The sequence below is a fragment of the Pezoporus occidentalis genome, unplaced genomic scaffold (assembly GCF_034315485.1).
Source record: "Pezoporus occidentalis ecotype Australia unplaced genomic scaffold, CSIRO_AGI_Poc_V1 ctg188, whole genome shotgun sequence".
NCBI lineage: Eukaryota > Metazoa > Chordata > Aves > Psittaciformes > Psittacidae > Pezoporus > Pezoporus occidentalis.
The window spans coordinates 575,226-601,462 of NW_026913726.1; the positions used below are offsets into that span (position 1 = coordinate 575,226).

Here is a 26,237-nt window from a genome sequence, read left to right on the forward strand (position 1 = left end):
TATGAGTAATCGATCAGCTGGAGCTTGTGTTTTAATAATGTGGTTACTCTTCTGATCTCCATTTTTGATCAAACGTGGTTTATCTAAAACAAAGTTTAAGCTGTCCATCTTTCTTTACCCCAGTGCAGCAGTGCTGCTTCTGACTTGGCTTTGAAACTGCACAGTCCCTATGAAATTTGGGGTGAAAAGAGCCCTGGTTTAGCTTTTCCCACGCTCCATTCCCTGCTTCCTATTCAGGCTGCTGTCTCAGGATGCTGAGCACATCTTTCCTAACTGCACGTCTAATTTGTAGCTGTAGAGGCCTGTCAAATAAACTGTGGTCACAATCCTACATAGTCTAATCTCTAGTTACCTAACCCTCATCTGCCATCAGTTGGAGGTGTGTGAGGAGCACCAGCAGTCTCCAGAGCCTGGTAAAACACTCTCTGAAACACCGACCATTACTATTTTCTGCCCCAAAATAGGCTATTTAAATATTCAGTTGGGTTTGCCCAGTTTAAAACCTAAGCTCTTCATCCGAGAGCTATGTCCTGTCCAGTGGCCAGGCAGGGCTATGAGTGTCAGCCATCATTTCGACTGTAGGACACACAGACAGAACCTTTTCCTCTCAGCACCCCACAGCTTCAGCGTTGCCCATGACTTCTCCTATTTGCTGCTGTGGTAATTTTGCTTGACAGACTATGCTGGCAGCTTGCAAACAGTTTACTGTGCTACCAGATATATCTAGAAAAACAAGAGAAAAACAGATTAAAAAAGAGAAAGAATAAAAGAAAATCATTGCTGTGGTATATGAGTTATAGACATTTTCTTTTTGCTTTCTAGACTGATCAATGGTCAACAAGGAATCACTATTAAAAATTATAGCACAAGATCACTTCTTACTGTTACCAATGTGACAGAAGAGCATTTTGGCAACTATACATGTGTCGCTGCCAACAAGCTAGGGACGACCAATGCCAGCCTGCCTCTCAACCGTAAGTAACGTGGACATGTGGCAAATGTTCATGGTTGTTTGTTTCCACATACAAGGATTCAAAAGCCAAAAATAGGAGTGTGTGTTTTTCCTCCCTGTTTCTTCACAAGGTGTATAAATACCATCAAGTTCCTCAGCGCTGGGAAACGACGCAGAGGGTTCTTTATTCCCTGCTGCAGGAGGGTTTCCGTTCTGGAAGTGATGGCACATTTTGGTGGTATCAATGAGTTATGAATCTATCAAACCCACAACTAAACCCAACCCGCCGTCGTGGTGTAGAGGCAGAATTAGCATGACAAATGTCTGCTCAGAATAGCAGCATTGGAGCACGGGGACCACTGTAAATAAAGCTATGAACTTTTTCTGCAAGCTTCAAGGACTGTACTGGGCTGGAGAACTGGGGGGTGCCAGAGCCCTGCTCATGGGTCAGGTCGTTGGTTGTTGGTCTAAGGTACAGACCAGTTGCAGAGAACTCGGAGTGAAATCTTTTGGTTACGGTTGTAATAGGCAAAGCAAAGCATTAAGGTTTTTAGCATGAAGGTTGTTAAAACGGGTCTCAAATGTCCTGCCTAAAAGATATTTATATCTGTGAATTTGTAGTATTTCACAGTTGCCATCTGTCAGTGGCAGCCGAAGATGTTCATAGCTGAACTTTGGTGCTGATCTGTTCTAATAGTGATAAAACTGAAAGACAAAACTCAGAATATATCCTACATGCTTTTATCTGCATAAAGATATTTCTTCCTGGGTGGAAATGTAGATTTGCAGTTGCTTACGTCCTGGGGTTATTGCCTTCTAGCCATGCAACTTTCTTCTGAATACGCTTCTTAAATGATCTGTATTGTCAGGATATGCTGAATTACTGCAGAGGAGACACAATAAGCAAAAAATAGCATGAAGCCTTTGCTGCCATTTTATTCACTATTTGAGAAATCATCAGCAAAGTGGAAACATTACACTTGTTGTAAACAGGAAATGCAAGAACTGAAAACAGAGGAATATTATGCCAGAAGCAGAGAGTTATTTGGTGTATTTGCAATTCAGAGGAGGTAAAATGAAGGTTTCATTTAATTTCAAACAGAGCAGAGCTGAATCTGTCTCCTAGCTGCTGCCACGATTTTATCAGTTTTATGTTGTTGAGGTACTGTGTAGCCACCCTTAAGAAGTACTTTGAGATGCAGAGGTTGGAAACATCATAAAAGCACCAAGTACCTTGTTATAAATCATAAAAATAGATGTCTCCATCATGAAAGGGATGGGATGTGTGAAGCAGAAGACTGATAGAAAATACTGAACTCTGGGTCTGATCCTGACCTCATGGAATGAAATATGGGGGTAACATTAGCTCCGGGGTTTGATTGAAAGACCAAGATGAAATGTCTTATACTGTGATTTTTTTGATGTAGTTAAAACAAGGAGAGGGTTCCAAAAGGCGGTGAGCTACATTTCAGTTGGGAATGAAGATCGTATGGCAGTTTTTTCCTTACTCATAGTCTGCATTAATGTTACCTAGAAAAAATGTTACTTAAAACATAAAAAATCCTGGGGTAGCAACATATTAAATGTGGACTCCTTAATCCTGCAGGGAGAATTTTCTCTAGCACGATGCTACTTACATTTTATTCTGTTGGCAATAATAGCTGAACATATGTGCTGGTTCAGGTGTTGGGGGGGGAAGCGATAGCAGTTAATGGTTGCCTGTAAAATTTCACAGTCAAATGTAAGGTTAAGTATAATTTGATCATCGTGCTACTTGACAAATGTTAAAAGCTAGGTGTTGACGTCTTATTTCAGAGTGTATTTTAAACTGTTGATTGCATTGGTACAATACAGTCCAAGAGCTTTTCGGCCGCAATTATTACAAGGTCCTGCAGGGCCAGGCCAAGGGGAATGGCTTGAACCTGCCCGAGGGGAGACTGAGCTGAGCTCTTAGGCAGAAGCTCTTCCCTGGGAGGGTGCTGAGGCGCTGGCACAGGGTGCCCAGAGAAGCTGTGGCTGCCCCATCCCTGGCAGTGTTCAAGGGCAGGTTGGACACAGGGGCTTGGAGCAAGCTGCTCTAGTGGAAGGTGTCCCTGCCCGTGGCAGGGGTTGGAATTGGATGAGCTTTAAGGTCCAACACAAGTAGGTCCAACACAAACTAGGCTGTGGTTCTATGTTTCCCCAGTAGATACATGTGTGTGTGTCCTTGGGTAAAGGGATTATTATTTCCTAAAGAGCACCGCTTTTACATTCTCTAGTATTTTGAAGAATGATATAAATTGCTTGTCTGGTAACTGTTGCCTTTCTTAAGAAAAACTATTAATACAGAGGAAGCATTCATACCCATTGCCAATAGCTGCCAAAGAAATAACTTTCATTAAATGCTGGTTATACGATCCATAGGAGCTACTGATGTTCAGGTTGAAACTTAGATATACGGTCAGTAATTACACAAACCCATAAAAAATTGTGAAGAGCTGCAGAAAAGGTCAGTAGCGACATTTGGAAGGAGAAGGAGCAGAGCAAGGTGTGTGTGAGATGTGCTAGCATTTTCTGTACTAATTTAATTGCTGCAGCTAAACAGAACTACTTTATTGAATAAGCATCCAACTGTGAACTTACGGTTAGTGCAACATGCTTATAATCTTGTCTCAAACATTTCTACATGCCAGGAAGCGCCAGACCGTGCCCTCAATTTATACGTGTTGATTGCATTGTGTCCTGGTTCCTACATCAAGATTCCTAATTAAACTGGTGTCTTATTATTTTTAATACACTGGGTTTCATGTCTGAACTGCAGAAAAAAACCCAACAATAGGCTCCCAAAACTTACATTAACTCACTGTAAATTGCACATAACGTGTAATAATACACACATTTCTCAGTGGCACTATGTGTAACTGTAGTAGTGTTGGCTATGTCTATTGGAACATCAAAGACCCAGAGGTACTGGAGGTATCTGCAGAGTGGTTTCTTGTTCTTGCTGTGATACATCTTCTAAATATGGGTACGGGCAACCACTTTTCAAGGTAATTCCCCAGCACTGCCTCCTGCTGTGCCAAGGTATGAAAAGCAAAGGAAAACCAGGCTTTAGAGGTCTTCCAAGATCACCTCTGTCATCTGAACAAAGGCACGCTCACGATGCTGGTCATCACTCCTGGCAGTTGTTGGACCCACCCCCCTTGATCCATGGTGACCCTCCACCATTACAGTCATTTTATAGTCATGCTTCTTTCCTGTGTCAGTAACTTTTCCCGTGTATTGAAACCAAACATTTTCTTACTTCAGCTGAAGCCAGTTTCCATCCGTCATAGTCTCCATGGGAAGAAGAAAGAGCAGGGTTTCTCAGGAGTAAGGAGAAATCGGATCTGGGCAGAGGGAGGGAAGGGAGGTGCCATGGTGAAGTGATTGTATCTAAGTTCATAAAAGCTTCTCCTGAAACGAGCAAGGGAAATGATCCAAATGAGTTACTTCACACAGCAATACACACGTGCTTGCACTGTCATTGTCAACAGCAGTGGTGATCGGGTGGGCAAGCTGCTGGGACAGGGACCCTTCCACCACCATTTTACCATGGGGATTTCATGGTTTCTGACACCTGAGCAGCACTCGTACTGCTGAAGTGAGTCTAGCTGAACAGTTTCTGTACGCACTTCTTCCTTCAGCTTTAGCAAGCTTTAGTTTCTTTGCCTTCCCCCCCCCCCTTAATTGCATTTTTCTTTTTCTCAAACATACATAGGAGCCTGGATGTGAACTTCTTAATCTCAACCTCTCTGCACCCATGGTTAGAGGGAAGGTACTATTCAGTGCAGGGACCTGGTGGGAGCTGGGTTAGCAGTGCTGCAGGTCTGGCTGCTGGCACTCGCTTGGATGCGCTCCCCTCTGCATGAGCATGGCCCTAGCTGCAGCCCAAAACCTCCTTCAGGAGGTGCATTTGTTACCCTGCCTGGAATGAAATCCTCCTGAAGCAGACAAGGTTTGGGCTGCACCTCCCTGGCACCGAGTCTCACTGGAGTTTCCTGTGTTTCCCATGGTCACGGCTGGAGTCCTTATCTTCAGTAACTCACATGGCTTTGAGTGTGAAAACTGCTTGGGTTGTCTGCAGTTCACAGAGCTCGGTATCTCTGCTAAGCTCAGCACTGTCATTTTATTGACTAAGAAGTGGTATTTTAATGTATTTGGATACGTGACAGGTTTCTGCTAAGTTTTAGCTCAATAGCTTTGCCTGGCCTACCAAGTTTGACATTTCTAGGAAGATAGGGACTCTCCAGGGAAATTCTCTTTGAGTCCACAGTTTCAGCTGTTGTCCAATTACCTAAGAAAGATTTTATTATTTGATCTCTCAAATACTGGCCTGCAAAGCAAATCCAACTCCAATTTGCATGGTTCTGTGCTATGACTCAGCCAGGCAGGCTGCTCTACACCAAACAAAATACCAACAAATGTATATAACTATACATATAAAAACCGACACAAAACCTCTTGTGCTGATTAGGATCCTGTTCAAAGGCTGCTGCAGTCGGTCAGAGAACATTTACTGATTTAATGAGGTTGGCATCAAGCCCAATGTCTCCTGTAGACATCACAGTGCAGAGAATTGGTACCATGGACGTGATTTTTCATTGGAGGCCACCCTTCCAGTCTTGCCCCTGGAGGGACAGTCATTGTCCTGAGCTGTTCTTTTCCTCCATGCCTCAGGATGGACAGGGAACAGATCTGGAATCCATCCAAAGTTCAGAACTCAGCACCTTCAATTCTTTTATTCATACAAAATAAGACAAATGGCCAAATCCTCCATTTTATGTAAGTTGTAATAATTCTTTTAGATGTTGGGTTTCAGATCTTTCCGTATGGATGCCAACTGCTGCTCCAGGTCGCAATTACTGAGAGCTAAGGGTAAATTTTCTCTAAATCCATTTTCCAGCTAGAGGTTTATTATGAGTTATATGGCAACAAGAGACTGTGATTGGACAAGGTAGAAATACCCCATCTGAGCAAAGCCAGGAACATGTGTATCTGATTGACATTTAGGAGAAACGTTAAAGGCCTGAGGGTGTATCTGTGTTTCAGGGGGGAAAAACCAAGCCAAAGCACCAGTGATCTTTGCTTTGGGTCCTTAATGAAGTTGCCTTTATGTTATGTTGAGTTACATTTGTGTTGTTATATCCTCCAATTGTGCAATTATAACCATAGCTAACAATGTTCAGACACATCTTTCTGAGCTGATAAATCAGAGTGCTTGAAGCACATCTAGAAGTATGACTAAACGTTCATCTTGGGGCTCAGTTCATTATGATGATTATGCATTCAAGGTCATCCATGGAACTTAACTGCTGAAGGCAGCTGCTGCCCACGTCCTGATCAGGGTGGGGAGCTCTTCTTGGGCTCATTCTTCCTCCCCAGGGGTAGAAAACCTTGGAGAAAAATGTAAAATCCGAAGAATACCGCACTTAACAAATGGGATGGAAGCCAGATGTGCGATAACATAATGAGATAAATACATTCCACAATTCTGGAGCGTTGTAGAATGCCTTGGCCTTGGCCTCAGATATTTTGCAGAATGGAGGAGGAGGTTCATAAGGGGGTGAGAGGAAACAAAGGATGAGAAAATTCCTATGTCAAGAGACTGAAGGTGATTACTGTCAGTCTTCTAAAGGAAAAGAGACTTATTGAAGTATTGGCTCATCCAGAGAAGGTGTATTAGGAAGTTTCCTCATAAAACAAGCCCAAGAGAGCTTTGACTTACACTAATCAGTGGCAAATTCTAAACTTAATGCAAAGCACTTTGTTAAACTATTATTAAGTGTATGTTATCTTCATGAGAAGCTGTTAAAACCAAAGCTCCTCAGGCTTTAAAAAGGAATTATCTATTGATCAGTGAATGTCATGGAATCCATTTTAAACCCAAGATTTCAGTATTTACACTGAAGGTCCAACAGGTTGGAAAACGCTGTAACTGAGAAGTATAGAAATTCCAGGCTATTTAACAGAAGCAGTTGCTTGAAAGCAAGCAAAGTTTCTTTGAAAACCTGTGTGCTCCTATCATGTCAAGTGTCCTCTTAATATAGAGATTACCAAAAAAACATAGAGCTGGAGATGGTGTCCACAGCTTGTATTTAGCTTTCCCTGAGAGCTGCTGCATGTTCCTGAGCATCTGAACAGTTGGTGAACTGAAGCAAATGAGACAGAAGAAAATAATTCTTTTTTTGGCAGAAAGAAAGCTAAAAGTAGATGTAGAGCTTTCAGAATGAGAGGGTTTTCAGTGAGCCCACACTGCAAACACTAATTAACCTCTGAACTTAACCACATAAGTCACAAAATGCTGAGGTATTTAAATAAGCATCTAAAATAGAGAACTCGGTGTTATCCTTCCACCTACAGGTTTGTACGTTGAGAGTTTGATTGGATTTTAAATAATAAATGGAGTCTAAAAGCTTCCTTTTCTCAGAGCTTTTCCAAACCTCAGGCAAAACCCATTAGCGTCAGATGCTTAGATAGTGCTGGCAATATTAGAAATACTCCATGAGACAGACTCAAGATGAATTTTTCAGAAACACACTTTTTCCCCCAAAGATATTATCCCAGGTAACAAAGCTGATATCTTGACTTCAAAATGTCCTGCTATGGAGCATCTACAACAGTGATCTAAATGTCACTGTGGTAAGATGCTGGTACTGTTATAGACAATTCTCTTCTAAATTGGCCTGCAAAAAGATATCCAGAGTTTTAGACTAGGAAGGATTTAGATTTACTAACATTACTCAAAGGTAAAACACAGACTGAGAACTTGGTCATTTAAATCCTGTCCATTTATTCAGTTTAAACGTTATTTGGAGAAAAAGAATCAAATGTTTACATTATTGGGATGTGAGGAAGAAAGCAACAAATCTCATGAAGTAACCACATTGGAAACTAAGACAATCCCAGTATAGCAGCTGCTATTTATCGCAAACCCAGTATGTGCAGCTTTTATTTATCTATCCAATGAAATGTACATCCTCACCAGCCTCTTTTCTTGGCTAAGGCTGCTGCTGAGCTTCCCAGAGAGCTTTGAGCATGCGAAAATGCCTGTCAGGCAGAAGAAACTTTGGAATCAGGATCCAACAATGCTTTATCTAAATCAATAGACTTTAATGTTTTTAAAACCATGATTTTGCAGCCAAAGGAAGTTCTGTGCATGTCTTTATGTTCTTCAGCAAGGTTCTTCAGCTAGAGTTGGGCTTAAAAAGTAGTTTCCTGGTAATATCAAAGCAGTATATTGTATAAAGTATGTTTGGTATAAAATAGAACTTTAATGACTAAGTCATTGGCATTTTGAAGCAAAATAGGTCTTTTTTGCAACCTAACAAGATGCTTTCCCTAAATGCAGATTTCTAGATGAAGGTGTAATGTGAAAAAAGGACTAAAGTTTCCCTGCACTATTTGTCACCATCCTGCCTCAGTTTCAGTGTATCACCCGTCAGTCCCACGGTTCTCCTAAAAGAATTTTGCAGCCAGTCTGGTTTTGCTTCCTAATGAAAGACTCATTCCTGACCTTTCAGCATTTGCTCTCAAGCAGCAGTCGCTGCTCCTGGGCTCTGTAAATTATTGGTCCACAGTTCGATGTGTGACCTGAGCAGACCAGCATCTTCAAAACATGCCTGGGTTGGTGCAAGAAAGGAAGCTCAGCTCTTTATGGTCTCTGTCAATAGCTGCTATAAAAAATACCCTAAAAGCTGCATTGCTTTGGATACAGTTCTCAGGACTGAAAGCATCAATTCCCTGTTTGTATTCGGCTTTTTTCCTGGAACTTTTCTTACACTTTAGAAGTCATAGAATGGTAGAACCACAGACAGGTTTGTGTTGGAAGGACCTTAAAACTCACCCAGTTACAACCCGCCTCCACTAGAGCAGATTACTCCAAGCCCCATCCAACTTGGCTTTGAACATCTCATAATAACTGTTTTAATGATATAGCTAAGGATGAAGCTGGTCCAAAAATCAGTGGGTATGAATTTGCCATGCATACCCCAGGCTGAGAGAGGAGGATTTCTAACCCTTACACAGCTGGTTCTGCATCAGTCTTCAATACAGAGCGGAGGGGCACATAATCAAAATTATCTTGGCAGTGAAGCTTAGCAGTTTATCACAAGGATTTGTCCTCAGTGTTCAGGAAATGAACTGAAAGCCTCTGGGCTGCTCTGCACAAAAATCAAGTCAGAAAACAAGATGCAGCTCTTGCATAAAATTCCCTTTCTGCTGTTCCAATGAACACCTCAGTGAAAGCTGAGCAAACCCAGTTTCACCCAGGGATTTAGTGCTGGCTTGATTTTATTATCCTGTGTAACTAGTGGGGTGTGTGGTTGGCATTAATGAAAACAAGTGCCCTGGGTCTAACCCTGCTTCACATCCTCTTCTCAGAGACTCACACTTCTAGATGTCTTTCAGGTGCTTTTTATTGATTTCTGTGTAAGAACAGCATCCCTGTTTGTGCAGATGCAGATTTATTTCTTTTTCAATACGTTAGAAGCAGCCAGTTTGTTTTATGTGTAATCAAAGCAGTGAGAAGGGTCAGCATCAGCATCCTCAGCACTGCAGAGCAGCTGCAAGCAGGGGCCAGGCCAGGGCTAGCCCAGCCAGGTTTAGGTGGCCTTGGTTATCGAGAAGAACAGAGAAGATATTTCTGTTTCCAGAAACACTGTGTTCAGCTCTTGCATGTTAACATGATGTTTATAATATGCTAATAGCAGTTCATCTGTGCAGCAAGACTCCGAGCTGCAGTGGGACACTTCCCTTAACGTCTTGTGCTGATCCTGCATTGGAAGCAGGAGCAGAGAAGCCCATCTGACCTCAGCAGGGACTCTTCGTTGGTTCAGGTGGGATCTTCCGAGGCAGGATCCCAACACAGAAATAATAGCTAATCTAGTATTTCAGATTCCACTGCCTTGAACAGGGAGAAGCTATTGAGCCTGACAACAGCTCTCGCAGCCTGATAGACCCAAATCCCTTGCGGGAGATGATAAGTGAATCTGTTTAGAAGCACATTTTGTTATTTTAGCCTGCTGATGTGTGTGCTTGGAGATTCTATTTTCTTGTAGGCTATTTGCAGCAGACTTCTGTTCCTTGATCTCAGTTTTTAATAGCTCCCCAGGCAATAAATGCGTTTCCTTCCTCTGAGGGTTGGCACAACGACTTGCGCTGTAGATTAGCCGGGCGGTTTTCGCCTCCTGTTCTACCTGTTTTCCAACACACTTCTGTACCAAATGAAAAGCAGTTGTACTTCTCCGTGACTCATTTGTAACTGGAATAGTCCACATTCTGGTTCACCTTTGTGCTCCTCTCTTGTTTCCTCTGACTTGTAGCATTACGTGGCGCTCTATTTCTCTTGGAAGTGCAACCTTGCAATGTGCTCCTCCTTAAACTCTGCACAGAGATGTTGCAGACGTAGCTGCAGCCTCAATTAAGTCTCCTTTTACAGGAATTGTAGACGGTTTATGAGGTTCATCATGACATTGGCACATTTCACCATGTAATTTATAGAGATCTGTAATGATTCATTTGATAGGCATTGTCTGTGGATTTCAGTTCATCAGGGATCGGCAGAACTCTAATTACACAGTAATTATTAAATAACTTATTCACAAATTGCTGTGCCAGTGAAAGCAAATATCAGAGCAGTTGAGCAGCATCGAGTCCTTCGAGGCGTGTGCTATATACATATGAGGACTGCAGAGCTGGGGGTGTTTGCTCTAAACACGTTAGTAATGGATAGATCAAGCAGGAATGTCTATAAATGAGGATGAGACTGCTGTGGTAAGAATTGTCTCAGCCTCTATTCCCAGGCGGCTTTCCTTCACCTGGGAACCCCAGGTTCATCTGGAGGTAGTTAGGTCAGGAACCCAGCCTGCAGGAGTCCCCGTGTCAGTGAAATGCTGGTCTGAAAGTAAAACTGAAACAGGGGTAGAAAATGAGGGGTAAGAGGTGGTTCCAGACAGAGACCCCCTCTTCCCATCCCAGTAGCTGTACAGTACCAAAGCACAGAAGGGTCACAAAGAGGCCCAGGGAGTACAATGAAGGCTGAATAGGTCGGGATTTGAAATCCCTGTTTTCACAGTTCCAGAGGAGGCCACGGAGCTGCTGCGAGGGCTGGAGCAGCTCTGCTCTGGAGCCAGGCTGAGAGAGCTGGGCTGGGGCAGCCTGGAGAAGAGAAGGCTCCTGAAGGGGAGACCTGAGAGCAGCTCCAGTGCCTGAAGGGGCTGCAGGAAAGCTGGAGAGGGGCTTGGGACAAGGGATGTAGGGACAGGCCAAGGGGAATGGCTTTAAGCTGCCAGAGGGGAGACTGAGCTGAGCTCTTAGGCAGAAGCTCTTCCCTGGGAGGGTGCTGAGGCGCTGGCACAGGGTGCCCGGAGGAGCTGTGGCTGCCCCATCCCTGGCAGTGTTCAAGGCCAGGTTGGACACAGGGGCTTGGAGCAAGCTGCTCTAGTGGAAGGGGTCCCTGCCCGTGGCAGGGGTTGGAGCTGGAGGAGCTTTGAGCTCCCTTCCAACCCAAACCAGGCTGGGATGCTACGTTAACAGTGAGTCCAGCCTTGTGTGGGATGACTGAAACCACTGCTGATGGACAGAGTTTTAAGTTGCTGCAGTGAGGAAGGGGTCTTTTGGGAGATTTCCCTGCATCCAAGCTATCTTTATGGGAGCTGTGTGTATTCAGAGGTAGGAGAAAATGAACAAACCTGCCTATGACCACAGACCTGCCAAAGCATTTGTTTAACACTATCAGCAGTTGCAAGCATAGCAGTATGCACACAGGAAGGAGGTAGTGCTGTGGTGTGCTTCATATTGCCTTTCTAATGTATATTTTGCCTTGTTTACACTTAGAAATATAGTGACAGTTGTGCAGATCTAAAGAGTGACCTCTGAGAACAAGAATATCATTACGGGAGTCAGAGCAATGCTAATCATATGTTTCTGAACAGCAAAAATGCTAACAGATTTTTAGACCTCCATTATTCATAAGCTTCCTATTTATACATACGAATGAAAGACCAAGCCAAAAGGATGCAGACTACTTTGTCTCTTGTTCTTCGGTTTCTTATGGTCTCAAGAGCTGTAAAAATCATTAAAACAGCAATTTTGTCTGGAAAAGTTGGAGATAAGGGCTAATAAACAAATGCTGTTTATCCTTTTTAACGCTTTTTAATGAACAACTGAATGAAAACATTGAATTTTGTGTAACTTTTGTGATGTAGATGTGATTAAAATGTTGGTAGGAGACAGGAACTCGGTAGGTTTCTCTGCTTGCGTCACCCTGGTTCTGTCGCCTGAGGCTCAGAGAGCACCCAGTGGCACAGCCAAGGGAAAGGTGACTGGGCAGAGGCCACCTCAGACCTTTGGCATCAGCAGAAGGTTGTGTTCAGTCAGTACCTGACAACTGGGCTGTCTGTCGCTTCCATTTCTATGTCTATTTTAGAATTGAGTTCCATGACTCTGGTCTGTGAACCCGCTGCGGAAGAGGCAGGGAAGGGTTCATTAAGCATTTAGAGATCACTTTCAGACAACTCCTAAAATGTTCTTTCTCTTCCCATTCCTTTTCCTCTGCTCAGTTTAATTAAAAGACATGCAGTTTGTTTTATATGGAATGGCTTGAACCTGCCAGAGGGGAGACTGAGATGAGCTCTTAGGCAGAAGCTCTTCCCTGTGAGGGTGCTGAGGCGCTGGCACAGGGTGCCCAGAGAAGCTGTGGCTGCCCCATCCCTGGCAGTGTTCAAGGCCAGGTTGGACACAGGGGCTTGGAGCAAGCTGCTCTAGTGGAAGGGGTCCCTGCCCGTGGCAGGGGTTGGAGCTGGAGGAGCTTTAAGGTCCCTTCCAACCCAAACCAGTCTGTGGTTATATTATCTGTTTTGATTGCTTGACTTTCCTTTTAGCCCTGTAAATATCCCATGTGTCACATGGGCCAGATCTGACATTTACGTATTGACAGGCAAACCACAACCAAGTTTAAAGGGGCACTAAAGCAGCACAGGGACAGGTTAGGTTACAACAGGAAGCTTCCAAAAAACTCCCCTTAACTTAGCATGGTTAAAACAACATCGCTTCTTTCCCTCTTTGGCAGACAGTCTCATGTGGGTCTGGCTGCAGCTGCTCATTGGGGAACTGAGAAGCTTCCAGTGTACAGGGGAAGGGAATTTCATAAATCATATCTTCAGCAGTGCTTCTTGATAAACACTATAGGAAAAACACTGTGGAGGGTTTCATAAACAGGTCCTCAACAAGGCTGCAGATTGCACGTGCCTTTTATTATCTTTTATTTCTGATAATACTCAGCAGTGTCTTGTAACTGGATACACAGCGCTGAGAGAAACGAATTCGGTTTGACATCAAATGAGCCCCATTGATGCACCTTAGAAGGTAAAAGTGCTGTCTGAGGTTTGGAAGCTATTGCTGTGTTTCCTAAACTGCAGAGGGTGTTCCCTATGCTGGAAACTGGGTGCTTTAGAAACCTCCTGCATCTGAAAGGGCTTCCTTGGAAAAACCCATCCTGATGTGTCCTTACATGGAGTGAGTAACGCGTTCCTGGCAGTGGGGTGGCCAGATTGTTTTGATGCCTGTGGCATTTCAGGAGCAGAGCAGGGACTGCTGACTGGGTACTGCTGGTCTCTTCTCCTTCTGGAAGCATCTCTAAATCCAGAGCATCCTTTTGCTCTCTGGTGCCATGTTTGCTGCTCTGCCCCTCTCCCACATCCAGAGGCTGTGGTCAGCCCTATGCACTCAGGGTGCGTGTGGGACTCACCATAGAACAAGATATTTACACCTGGGTTTGGAGTTCTTTGCCTTTTCTTGGCTTCTTTCCATGTGTAACCTTCCTCATCTCCAAAGAAACCACCCATGACCACGTTTTCTTTGCAGTTAATGAATTAATTCCTTTTGCTGAGCTCAGGTAAGTGGCCCTTTGCATGGTTTGTTTTACATTTGCCTCTCAGACTTGCCTTATGGGGGTTTCTTCAGCCACACCTTGCATGGGACCATAGAAGGCTGCATGTGCTGAGGGTCACTCTGAAGCCTGTAAAGATTCCAGCCTTCCAATTGATTTTCCAGATCTGAAAGGATCTGGAAAATCAATTATTTGCATTTCTTTTCATTCCTTGACATTCCTTGCACTTTACTTCTTCATTTTTTGACAGATCAGCGCTTGTAATTACTTGTGCAACTATGTACTGGTGATGGGACCTTGAACCAGTGGGTGTATTTTTGTGATGCTCAAAGAGCACACTGCAATACGAGGGGCAGAGATTCCTGATATATTCCTTTCCTCAGTAGTCAGGCATTCCTGAGAAAAGTAAAGGCTTGAGCACAGACCAACACGTTACAGATGTGAAATTGTGACCATAGAATGGTTACGGTCGGAAAGGACCTGCTAGTTCCAGTTCCAATTGTGCTAGTGGGGAGAGAAATTGCATCCTCTTACTGGCAAGAATATCAAATGCGGGACCTTTATTTTAAACATGATTTGAAAGGTTATAGTGGAAATAAATTTTTGCTTGTTAGTGGTTCGCACACACCCCCATTAAATTAAATTTAAAGCAGTTTTTTTCACACTATAAAACAGTTGATCCTACATAAACCGTGATGATTTATTCTGGAACTTTTTAAAATTACATAAATAAAAAACCTTTCGTGGACTCCAGATTAAAACAATGGGCTATTTTAGCATCTTTCTTCCTTTTTTTATAAGAAAATCAGATTCCACTAGAATTTTAAGTAAAACTTAAATTTATCCCATTATTTTCTCTGTGCCAGCTAAGAACATGCGTGGCGCTCAGGCTGGTGCTGCACAGAAATGCCTTTCATCAGGCTTCTTTTGCAAGAGTGATGCTAAAAGGTGTCACTGATGTGGCTTTCTACACGCCTCAAAATATTAGAGTGTTTACTTAAAAAGTAAATCAAGTCAACCCAAAGTCCCATAGGTGTAGGGCAGTGAGTAAACTGCCTGGCCATGTCAGGTCTCCAACTTCAGACTGATAATGATGTATCTTTATAATGTCTCGGAGACATTGAGCTGTTAATTCCATCCTGTAACAGAAGAACAAACCATTTAAATAAAACAAACCATTACTAAGCACTTACAGTGTAATAACTCAAACCTGTACAAGAGCTCAAATTGTAATTGCAAAATACTAATGGGGAGTGAAAGGCACAGAATAAATCAAGGTCCTGTCTCTGACCAACCCACTCGCAGTTTCCATCTAGAAGATTTATTATCAGCAATGTTTTTCCCTTTACCATTGCACTAAAGCAGTCTCTGGTTTACCTAGGCTGAAAGCTCTCCATTTCAGAATAAATCATTAATCTTTAACTAAGATGATAAAGCCCAGGAGAGATTAGATTGAATAAACCTGGCTAATTACCACAGACCAAAAATGAAAATAGTTAAGAAAGGGGGGTGTTTCAATTAATTAATGTGTTAGTATTTCATTGCCAGTTGTATTTTGGACCAGTTATTGATTTCTCCAATACATGCAAATCTAAATGTTATTACAGCAAAATCTCAATATTTTACTTTAGTAAAATACTATAGGGGCAGGAAAATTACTGTAGGGCCAGGCCAAGGGGAACGGCTTTAACCTGCCCGAGGGGAGACTGAGATGAGCTCTTAGGCAGAAGCTCTTCCCTGGGAGGGTGCTGAGGCGCTGGCACAGGGTGCCCAGAGAAGCTGTGGCTGCCCCATCCCTGGCAGTGTTCAAGGCCAGGTTGGACACAGGGGCTTGGAGCAAGCTGCTCCAGTGGAAGGGGTCCCTGCCCATAGCAGGGGTTGGAGCTGGGTGAGCTTTGAGGTCCCTTTCCACCCAAACCAGGCTGGGTTCTGTGATTCCACTGATACAGACTCTCACAGTGAAACCAGGACTGAAGCAGAACCAGCTTTTTGTATTCTTCTGTTACAAAACGCCCTCTTTACCCTCTGTAAACATGCTCGTCTGTCTACAGTGTGCTTCAACACAGATGTAGAAATTGCATTCGTGTAGACACATCATTACTGATAGTGGGTAAGCACCTACCCCCCTCCTATAGTAAAATACCCCATAAAGTTGTGATTTCTCTTATGCAGCATATGTAAATGCCATTCGTTAGTAAATGTAAATATTTAATGCTATCTTTTCAAATCATATCTATTTATCTTAAGAAAACTCATGGGATAAATGGGGAAACTGTTTAGCCTGGTGGTGGTTAATACCTGCAAAATGCAAGAATAAACTAGAGTAACGTTAGAAAGAAAACAGTGGAACATGCACCAGTGCTATGGCTTTGTCAGATTGTGTATCTTTTGTTGACTGTGTATCTGACTCCTCAGTCTCCCTAAGTGAACACTATGGAGAATGGGTTTCTGTGCTCTTGCGTGTGTCATGTCCCAAAATGAGAGTTTAAGAAACATAGGCTCTAGCTAAAGGCAACGCGGGCTGGTTCCAGTAGTCATTTCACACTGGGGATCGAAATACCCGAAGAATGGCAGAAACTGATGTTAGTTGAGGGCTACAGAACCCAATTAAAACATGTCCTAGTTTCTGTTTGTCATTGTTACTGTGAAATAGCTTGGACTTTCTGTCACCTTAATAGTGAAGAGTACAAAGAATTAAATTACCCCTCAGACTCGTGTAACATTGCTTTTCGTTCTGAAAAACAGAATCTGACTCATGATAAGGAATAGGTTTTGTTTTAAAAACTCGATCGTCCTAACAGTATCGATTGCACCGACCAAAACAGTCCATTTGGGGCCAGTTGCAGAGTGATAAAACCAGCTCTCTTTGTAATAACAAAATGCGTTTGTAGCTTTGAATTCTCTAATGGTCCCAGTGCTGGTGCTGAGCTGCTGCTGGGCCCGGGCTCCAGAGAACTGGAAAGAGCATTGTCTTTTTCGTATTGCCAAAGAATTACCCTATCCTGATGGATTGAAATGGTCTTTAGGGGCACTAACATCCCCTGTGAATGACAGACAAACATTGCTGGCTGGTTCCAGCATCAGCAGAAACATGCTCCCACACCTGGAGCTGAGCAGCATGGGGAGAGGGAGCAGCCTGCATCAGGGCAGGATGCCGGCAAGTGGGAATAGGGCTGGAAAGCCACTGTCTGCTCTTTGCCTTGCTATGGGGCTGTACTGGACTGCTCCTGTGTTGATGAAGTCTGCATTCTGTGATGTTTGGTTTTGAAGACTTTGATCTGCAGAGGATATCCTTAGAGTCTTCATACACTGGGAAATATATATATATTATATTTTAAATATTGCCAATATGAAATTAACGGAAATATTTAATCCCCATCCCTGGCAGTGCTCAAGGCCAGGTTGGACACAGGGGCTTGGAGCAAGCTGCTCCAGTGGAAGGGGTCCCTGCCCGTGGCAGGGGTTGGAGCTGGAGGAGCTTTAAGGTCCCTTCCAAGACAAACCGCTCTGTGATTCCGATTTAGAGCAGAACTGTGCTTCAGAAATCAGATCCACAGACACTTTATTTTCTGTTATGTTGAAGAAGTTCATTTTTACAGGGGAAAACCCATCTCGACAGACTAAGAATGTCAAGGTCTGAGTCCAGTTGTTTGACCTGTCTTGTCATTTCAAATCTATTATTAGAAAAATTAGTACATTGCCTTGATAAACTGCAGAGGGAGAAGCAGCAGATGAAGACTGAGGGGTTTGGCAAGGTACCAGTGACAGGAAAGCTGTCAGAAGTCCTGTCTATTGTTTCAGGTAACACACAGAGATCTGATGTGTGCGCGCAGGGGAAGAAAGGGGAATGGGGCTAAATAATGAGCATTCTTCTCTCATTGTGTTTGTGCCAGGACGAGGCATGGCAAAAAGAGAGAGGAGAATGAGGAGAATGAAGGTGAACTTCTGTGGTCCCATGGCTTTCCACATTTCTCAAGCTGTATCTTCACATTGCCTTCTCCTTCTTGGATGTAATAAATCTGGACTAAAGTCCTGTCAGGATGTGAGCTCTGGCTCTGAGGGGCTGTGTTAGAGACCCTCACCCCCAGCCCAGGCTGTGCTGTGCACATAATAAATCATCTTGCAGTACCACAGAGGTTTCATTCCTACGTCTTCCTTGAGCACTGTCAGCAAGTTTGAGTTTTACCAACTTTCTATTTTGATGAATCTCACCTCAGACTTGCACTGTGGGAAAGCTGGCAGCATGTGCAAGCACAGGCTGGCATTTTGGGGGGTTTTCTCTTTCCTCCATCAGCAGACCTCTCGGTAAGACTGAAATGTGTTGTAACTGGAAGCATCACGCACCGGTTTGAGCTCTGTTACGTGTCTGAACTCTCGCAGGGTGCAGCTTAATATTGAAATTGTGGTACTGAAGTAGTAAATCCCACAACAGAAAGGGTATTCTGGAAAACAGTGATCAAACTCTTCTGTGAGAGACACCGTAACAGTTACATTTCCATGTAATGACACTGAGCTGTGGGTGTGAGTCACCTTACTCCATCCCAAATGGATGATGGAGTCAAGACTGGAGTAGTGGATAAGGAAATGTGGCTTCCTTAGGGTGAGGGACTGGACATAACTCACGTTAGCACTGAAGTAATCCAGTACCAGCAGTAACAATGCATCCATCACTGTCATGTCTGCACCTTTTTAAGTGGAAAGACAGGAAAACTATATATGGCATGTATACCTTGGGCAAGTGCGTGTCTGCTCTTGGTGGGTTTGGGAGATGGGGTTTGCATGGTTTTATCTGAGAGTCAGAGGCTTGCAGGCTGGTTTTCTGCAGGCAAAAGGCTGAACCAACGTGTTGTTCACTTTGTCTGGGGTTTTAACATTCTCCTGGGGGGAAAAAAGATTGTTTTGTGCTGTTAAGAGGCTGGGACTGGGAGGACGCCTGGGTCAGTGAATCTAATCCCCTTATACCGCAGGCTGCTCCGTCATGTAATCCCTTCCATAAACTAATCGAGTTTCCTCCTCTAAGGAGTTGGTTTTCCTTTGTATGAGCTCTGAGGAGGACAGCCAGACTATAAAGGCTGCAGACCCACTTTGGATTTCTGAATGCATTCATCCTCGGTTTATACCCGTTAGTTCATGCAAACAGGGGCTGATGAATTACTTGGCTCCTTAATCATATACTAGGAAATTTTCTAGGCAAATAATTACAAGTAATTGGGCTCTAGTAAAGTAATAGCCAGCTTTAATTTACTTGTTTATTTTTACCTGCCTGTATCCTTTAATAAGCTCCTTCCAGCTCATATTTTTCTAAAGCCTTGAATGCCATGAAGTTGTAGCTCTGTGTGCTTACCCTCCTCAAACACACCTTTCATTCTCAGTCCCGCTGTATCTGCTGTCTTCCTCTTCCCCTCAATTTACTGTTGATTTGTAATTTCATGTGCAAATGCATTTAAATCCCTCTGACCTGAGTATCCTGAGCTGATTGAATTTTCCTTTGACTTTGGTCTGGCAATTTCCATTCCCATTTTGTTATCCAGAATGCCATCTTTTAAGCTTTTACTGAATATATTACAAACATATATATATATTTTTAGGTCCATGCTTAATTTCTCTACCCTGTCTTTGTGAGCAGGGCTGCTTTCATTCTCCTTAAGGTATCTATGGGGTGTTTTGCAGCAGGTTTCCACGGTTTCCTTCCCAAGGTGCTGTACATCTGGGTACAGCTTGGCAGCTCCCACTTCATCCCAGCCCAGCTGGGTTTCCCAGCCATTGCTTCTGGTTAACAAATCCCTTTTGTTCTGTGTGTTTCCTCCTTGTGTTGTGTAGCCTTTCATGGGGTGGTTTCCCATTCTGTTAACAGGTTTTCTCTGCAAGCTTTTTTCTACCTGCAACCAGAAAGGACTTTCTAGATACTATCTCTTTCCTTCTGGTAAAGGCAACGTTAAATGTCCTTGACATGAGACTGCACCTCCTTGTCCCAGCTGTCTTTAATAGCTTATGTTCTCCAAAGGTTTCTCTCGAGGATTAGAGCAGGAGTAACAAGTCTGTGGGGTTTAATCATGCGCTTTATTTAAACTCAATCAATGGCTGATCTCTAATGCCAGATTACTTCCAGCAGCTGGCTCTAGCGCACGCTCACCACCACTGATCAAAGCTGATTTTAGAAAAACGTTAGGTTTTTTCTCTTCCCTTGACAGTGCGGTACAGATACCTACACACCTTGGAATCCCAACTGCTCTGGGTTGAAGGGGCAGGGACCCCTTCCACTAGAGCAGCTTGCTCCAAGCCCCTGTGTCCAACCTGGCCTTGAACACTGCCAGGGATGGGGCAGCCACAGCTTCTCTGGGCACCCTGTGCCAGCGCCTCAGCACCCTCCCAGGGAAGAGCTTCTGCCTAAGAGCTCAGCTCAGTCTCCCCTCTGGCAGGTTCAAGCCATTCCCCTTGGCCTGTCCCTACATCCCTTGTCCCAAGCCCCTCTCCAGGTTTCCTGCAGCCCCTTCAGGCACTGGAGCTGCTCTCAGGTCTCCCCTTCAGGAGCCTTCTCTTCTCCAGGCTGCCCCAGCCCAGCTCTCTCAGCCTGGCTCCAGAGCAGAGCTGCTCCAGCCCTCGCAGCATCTTTGTGATCACCTTATCCCCCATTTCCCCTCCTTCACCTCCACCAAGTCAGGCCGCTACGCCAGGACCTGTAGTATTTTTCTGCTTAAAATCTCTCTGGTTTTCGCTATCAAAATCTGACTTTCCAGATAAATAGATTTCCTTGTGTTATCCCAAGAACACTTTTCTCTGCCTTTATCAAAGTAATGTTAAGCCAGACAGTTTGTTTTACCCATGTTATCTTCTCTTTCTTCTTTGTACTCCATTCCAGCACCAGCATAGGATGCAGCAGTCTCTTGGAGTGCTCCCTTCCCTCTTCCACCATGGCTTCAGCCGTCGCTGCCACCCTGCACTGCTGCCTTTGGTTGCAGTCAACTCCATCCAGAGCTCTTTGCATTGCTTACAGGCAGTTGTGTTATTCCTCCCTGGCCACGCTCAGTGTCAGGCTGTGATTTGTACACCCCTCCTGCCAGCATCACTTAGCTGACTGCTGTTCTCAGCGGCACTACTACTTCTTCCACGCACTTAATCTGTCTTTACTTGCTGTCCTGTCTGTGATCACTTTGTTTTCTTTCTCCTCCTATGCACAGTTGCAGAGATTGACCTTCAGCTTCTCCCAGCCTTCCCCTATTTTCTTCTTAAAGCTGCCTGAGTTAGGGATTCAGCCTTGACCCCAGAGGGCAGCTGCCGCTGGTCCTTCAGTGCACCAGCCCTTCTCCTAAAGCTAGCTCCATGACTTCTGCACATTTCAAGTGCCTGGCAGCACCTCTAAAACATCAGGATAGAGTTGGAACTAAATGGTCTTTAAGGTCCCTTCCACCCCTAGCCATCCTATGATTCTCATTCCAGGTTCATCACAAACCATCGCTGTGAAGTTCTGCTTTCTATGATGACATCTCTGGCAGCATCCCCAGGCATTCACCATGTGGTCAGTCGGGTGTAAGGACTACCTTGGTCAGTGGTTTTAGGCATCAGTAGACCTTGACAGGAGTTACCAGTTTCCCATGTATGTTTAGCAGCCAGTGATGCTATGTCACTACCCCTATGCCCAGCATGCTCCTGTTTGTATTTTTTGATCCCATCTTGAATTAAAGCTCTGCTTTAAAATAGCGAGATGCTTTTGGCTCGCACCCACTACACCAGAGGAGTGTTACTGCTATCCCTGGCAGTGTTCAAGGCCAGGTTGGACAGAGCCTTAGGTGACACTGTTTAGTGTGAGGGGGTTGGAACTGGATGATCTTCAGGTCTTTTCCAACACAAACCATTCTGTGATAACAACAAGGATCCTGACACAGCAATCTGGACAGCACCAGTGCTGTAAAGGGCAGGCTAAGAGGTAGTGTAGACACATTGATTTTCCTCTGCTTTATGAAACAAATCTTAAAGATTCTGCTGAAGGAGAATTCTGCACTGAAGTCACAGCAGTGACACACAATATCACCATTTCCCATTACACTAGCACAGGTTTTTCCACCCTTGAAAATTTGAGCAGTCCTGATCTTGAGGGATTGAGGTCCCAGCAAAATGAAGTGCAGATACCAGGATACGACCACTGTTCCCTACACACCTCTGCCTCCCAGTGCCACTAAGAAGTCATTAATGTATTTTAATTTTGATGAACCAGCCTAGTGTGCTTATAGGAAAACCAGCTGGTTTTGTTTTCCCTCCATAGACCTGAACAGTTTAATGAATAAAGATTTGCAGAGAGGTTTAGAACTTGAAATCAGGAATATATCCACCTCCCCCAATCCTTAACCTAATAATGGATTTCAAAAATGAGATTTTTGCAAGAATTATGCATGATATTACCACCTTCACTCCCAGCCTCAGTGATGCTATGAGGCTGTGATTTTATGCTACCTTAAGCACCTACAATTAAGTCTAAATCCAATGTTCCCAAAAGAGACATGATCCTAGTAAAATCCCTGCTGGTTTGGGTATGGTATTTTGCCTTTTAATTAATTATTGTACTCATAGAGTATATTAATTTACTTCATTGTTGTAAAGAATGTTGTTATTCTGCAGCAAGAGGAACCTTCTCCTTTACAGGAAGCCATGGCAACAAGACAGATTGACTCCTAAATTCAGAAGGAAAAGAGTCTGCAGTAGGGTAGCCAGAAAAATAACTTTTGTCATCGCTGTACAATGCACTTGAAGCAAAGCTGCTAATTAGACATGAGACGCAGGATGTAATTTCTCAGAACATAAAGATTCAGACAAAATTAAAGACTGCGAAATCGAATCCTTATAAAACAGTCATTAAAACACAGAATTGAGGAATTCTTGATAATTCTTTAGTTTTTCTGAGCCTCTTAACACAATTCCTTTTTCTCCTTCTAAAACCTGCTTTGCTTTATGCAGGAGTACAACCTTATTTCATAGCGAGTATCATGGGTGTAGACAGCCAGGAACATTCTGGTGTGCTGCCTTCCTCTTTCTCCTTACTCGAAGCATGAGCAGCCCTCCTCGGCCAGGGCCATCGCCAGCAGCTCAGCTCTGCCCTGGCAGGCTCTTCCAGGCCCCCCATGCAATGGGACATCAGCCAGGACCTTCGTTGTGCCTGTCTCCTAAGAAAGCAGATTTGGGGTCTTAAGCAGATGGACTCAAACCCACAGATACATCGCTATGGCTCTTGCACACTTTCCTAACCCAGGTCAATGTAGCAAAGTCCATGTTTACTAAAAGTCAGACATTGCTGAAACCAGTTTAGTTCAGCAGTCTTCACTGTACAGTTATTTCTGCAGCTTTCCGTAATTCTGCTTTATATCTGTTAAATATACTGGGGAAATATTTTTTATAAGGGCGAGTAGGGACAGGCCAAGGGGAACGGCTTTAATCCGAGACTGAGATGAGCTCTTAGGCAGAAGCTCTTCCCTGGGAGGGTGCTGAGGCGCTGGCACAGGGTGCCCAGAGAAGCTGTGGCTGCCCCATCCCTGGCAGCGTTCAAGGCCAGCTTGGACACAGGGGCTTGGAGCAAGCTGCTCTAGTGGAAGGGGTCCCTGCCCGTGGCAGGGGTTGGAGCTGGAGGAACTTTAAGGTCCTTTCATCCCAAACCAGGCTGGGATTCTATGATTCTAAAACCCCCTTTGCACCGTATCCAGTTAAGTAGAAACTTTGTCTGAAGCACAGCACAACACAACACCCAGAAGAATCCTCTACCATCATTTATGTCCTTCACTGACTTTGTGTCAGGCTTGCTGGAAGCAGTCAGCTCCTGCTGCCCTGCACCCCATCACCCAAGCACTATGGCAGGGAGTACAAACCTGGGATGCCCTCTCCACTGCCACATACATAAACTACCCCTATGCAGGGGCAGGGAACCTTCATATTAGACTTATTACCCTTTTTATGTTCAGGACTGCTCAAGATGGGTTTTAAATTTCAAAAATGTTGGAGTAATACAATTCCAATTCCGTTGTATTTTAAGTGATGTGGTTTGAATTTATCAGCACCAACGATGTGCTTGTCAAGATGTCAAGTAAATATTTTTTAGATTGGAAGCATCCATCTCTATTATCGGAGTTCTTTGTGTCAGTAAGTTGGTGAAGAAACTTCATAACTTTCTGTTTGGCAAAATATTTGTCTGTTCTTTCACTTAGCATAATTCTGCATCACATTAACCTGAGCAGTAATTGTAGAAGTGGACGAGAGAGGAGAATGTGTTCAGCTATTACCCGTACATCCATTGTTGTCAGCTCGCCCACATGGTTTTTCATTAGTTTCTTGTTATAGTCAAGATGTGGTCAATGATCTTTTGAGCTTGGTAATTTTGTTAAACCTTTTTTATTAAGGGTATTGAATGGCTATATTGAGATGGTGCTGGCTCCTGTGCGAGATTGATTGGGACTGGTATTTCATTTTGCATAGCACTATTCAGAGCTAATAAGAAGGCAGAGAATAATGAATTTTAAAGTAAAATTATAATGAAAAGCCACAGGTGATTGTTTCATTAGGCTGGATGCTGGAGAATTGTGCTCTTAACTCTTTCTGCCATTTGTATTGGTTGCCCCAGGTGAAGTAAACATCTTCAAAATGGGTTTGATGGGTTTCAGAAATGTTTTCTTCGGGAAAGGTTCAATAATTAAAAAGATATGCAATTTTAAAAGTTCACTAAAGCACAAAACTATTACTTTTTTCAAAGTTATTACCCTAACTTTTACTCATCAGAGGAAATTACTTTCAGTAAGGAGGGCAAAATGCCCTTCTTCCAGCCAGGCTTTGTTATTCCCAGGCAAAATGGTTCTGATCTTGAAAGCTCCAAGGGCTGCTTTGCCAAGGTGGCAGCAATAATCTGTCTATATTTGGAGTGGGATGGTCCCGATGTTGTATATGGTGACATGGGAGCTGTATATGGTGACATGGGAGCTGTATATGGTGACACGGGAGCTGTATGTGGTGACACGGGAGCTGTATATGGTGACATGGGAGCTGTATATGGTGACACATGAGTTGTATATGGTGACACATGAGTTGTGTATGGTGAAGATGAGTAACACAGCTGGGAAAAGACAGATGCTAATGTGCAGCTCATGGGCACAGGAGGCTGGTGCATGTTTGTCACCGGCCTGCAATGGCCAGCCCGGTCTCGTGATGAACGTGTCGTGTCTGTTGCATGACTGTTTGCTGTCTCATTCTGTACTTGTCTTCCATGTGTGATTAACTCCCGAATGTTCTTTTTTTTTTTCCTTTTCCCTTTTTGTAGAAATTATTGAGCCTACTACCTCTAGTCCTGTCTCAAGCCCAGGTCAGTATCCACATACATTCACGAAGTATGTCTGGGTACTTCTTCTCAGGGACTCATACCGATGCATTGCCATATCAATAACTGGAATTGATTACAAGCAGCTTTGTTGTGGTGGTGCTGGACTGTCTCCTTCCGTCTTTGTGCATCCATTGGTTTGTCTTTCCCTCCAGGCTCCATATTTTGTTCTCTTCTCAAGTTTCCCCTTTCAGAAAAGCCCTCCCCACATCCCTGTTTTCCTCCATCCAGCCTCTGCCCCAGGGTGATGTACGCAGGGCAATGCAGCCGCGCGGTGCCATTGCTGTGTTTGTTCTTTGTGATAACCTGACCTTGCTCTGGTGTTGCTGTGAACATGAACGTTGGTTTGAGGCTTACAGGCTTCTTGCTGTCTCATTGATGAATGACTCGTAGGATGGATCTAAGACTTCACCATGAGGTGGTTCTCATTTTAGGGTGCCAGAAGGAGTTCCTGGAGAGCTGGAAAGCCTGCCCTTGGCTTGGCAGGCGGTAAGAGGTCCTGGCATTGGTGCTGACTTCCCATTTTCTCAGGGCTTCCCATTGCTGCTTCCCAGAGGACACCTCAGTGGAGCTTGCCAGCCTGGCACAGGCTATCAAACAGAGGCTGCCCTGCCCAGAGGTGTTAAAGAATTCCTTCAGTTCAGCCTGTATGTCCCTGCTCATTGCCAGAGGGCTGGAGTAGACGACCTTCGAAGGTCCCTTCCAACCCAAACTCTTCTATGATTCTGTGAATATTCCCAACCATTTCCCAAAGGGGAAGTCATGAATCTAATGTACCATGCTCTAGCTTCCTTTGTTCTACTTTAAAGCCCTTCCCTGGGATGCAGTTGCAGCATCAGACCCAACAGGCTGATATTATTTCTATGCGCATAACGTGGTACAATAGGTGATGCTCAGGTCATCCCCAGTAGGAGTCTGGGAAGCATTATGGGGATCATCTGGGAGACAAACTCACGGAGAATTTTCCCCTGGCATATCCTATACATGAAGGTAAAGCTGTTAGGAAGTAGTAACGTACTCCCTACTTAAAA

At 44.0% G+C, this 26,237-nt stretch overlaps 1 protein-coding gene across 2 annotated transcripts in view; it reads left to right on the forward strand.

The window, feature by feature from the left end:
• The window catches only part of NEGR1 (neuronal growth regulator 1), a 272,552-nt gene that overhangs the window by 216,657 nt on the left and 29,658 nt on the right, over nucleotides 1–26,237 (forward strand). The window contains exons 6-7 of one of the 2 annotated variants that reach the window (XM_062616104.1): nucleotides 823–974; nucleotides 25,150–25,191. In XM_062616104.1, the coding sequence (XP_062472088.1) occupies nucleotides 823–974; nucleotides 25,150–25,191 (194 nt within the window). The remainder of the gene's footprint in view (nucleotides 1–822; nucleotides 975–25,149; nucleotides 25,192–26,237) is intronic. The other variant, XM_062616105.1, reaches the window with a different exon arrangement.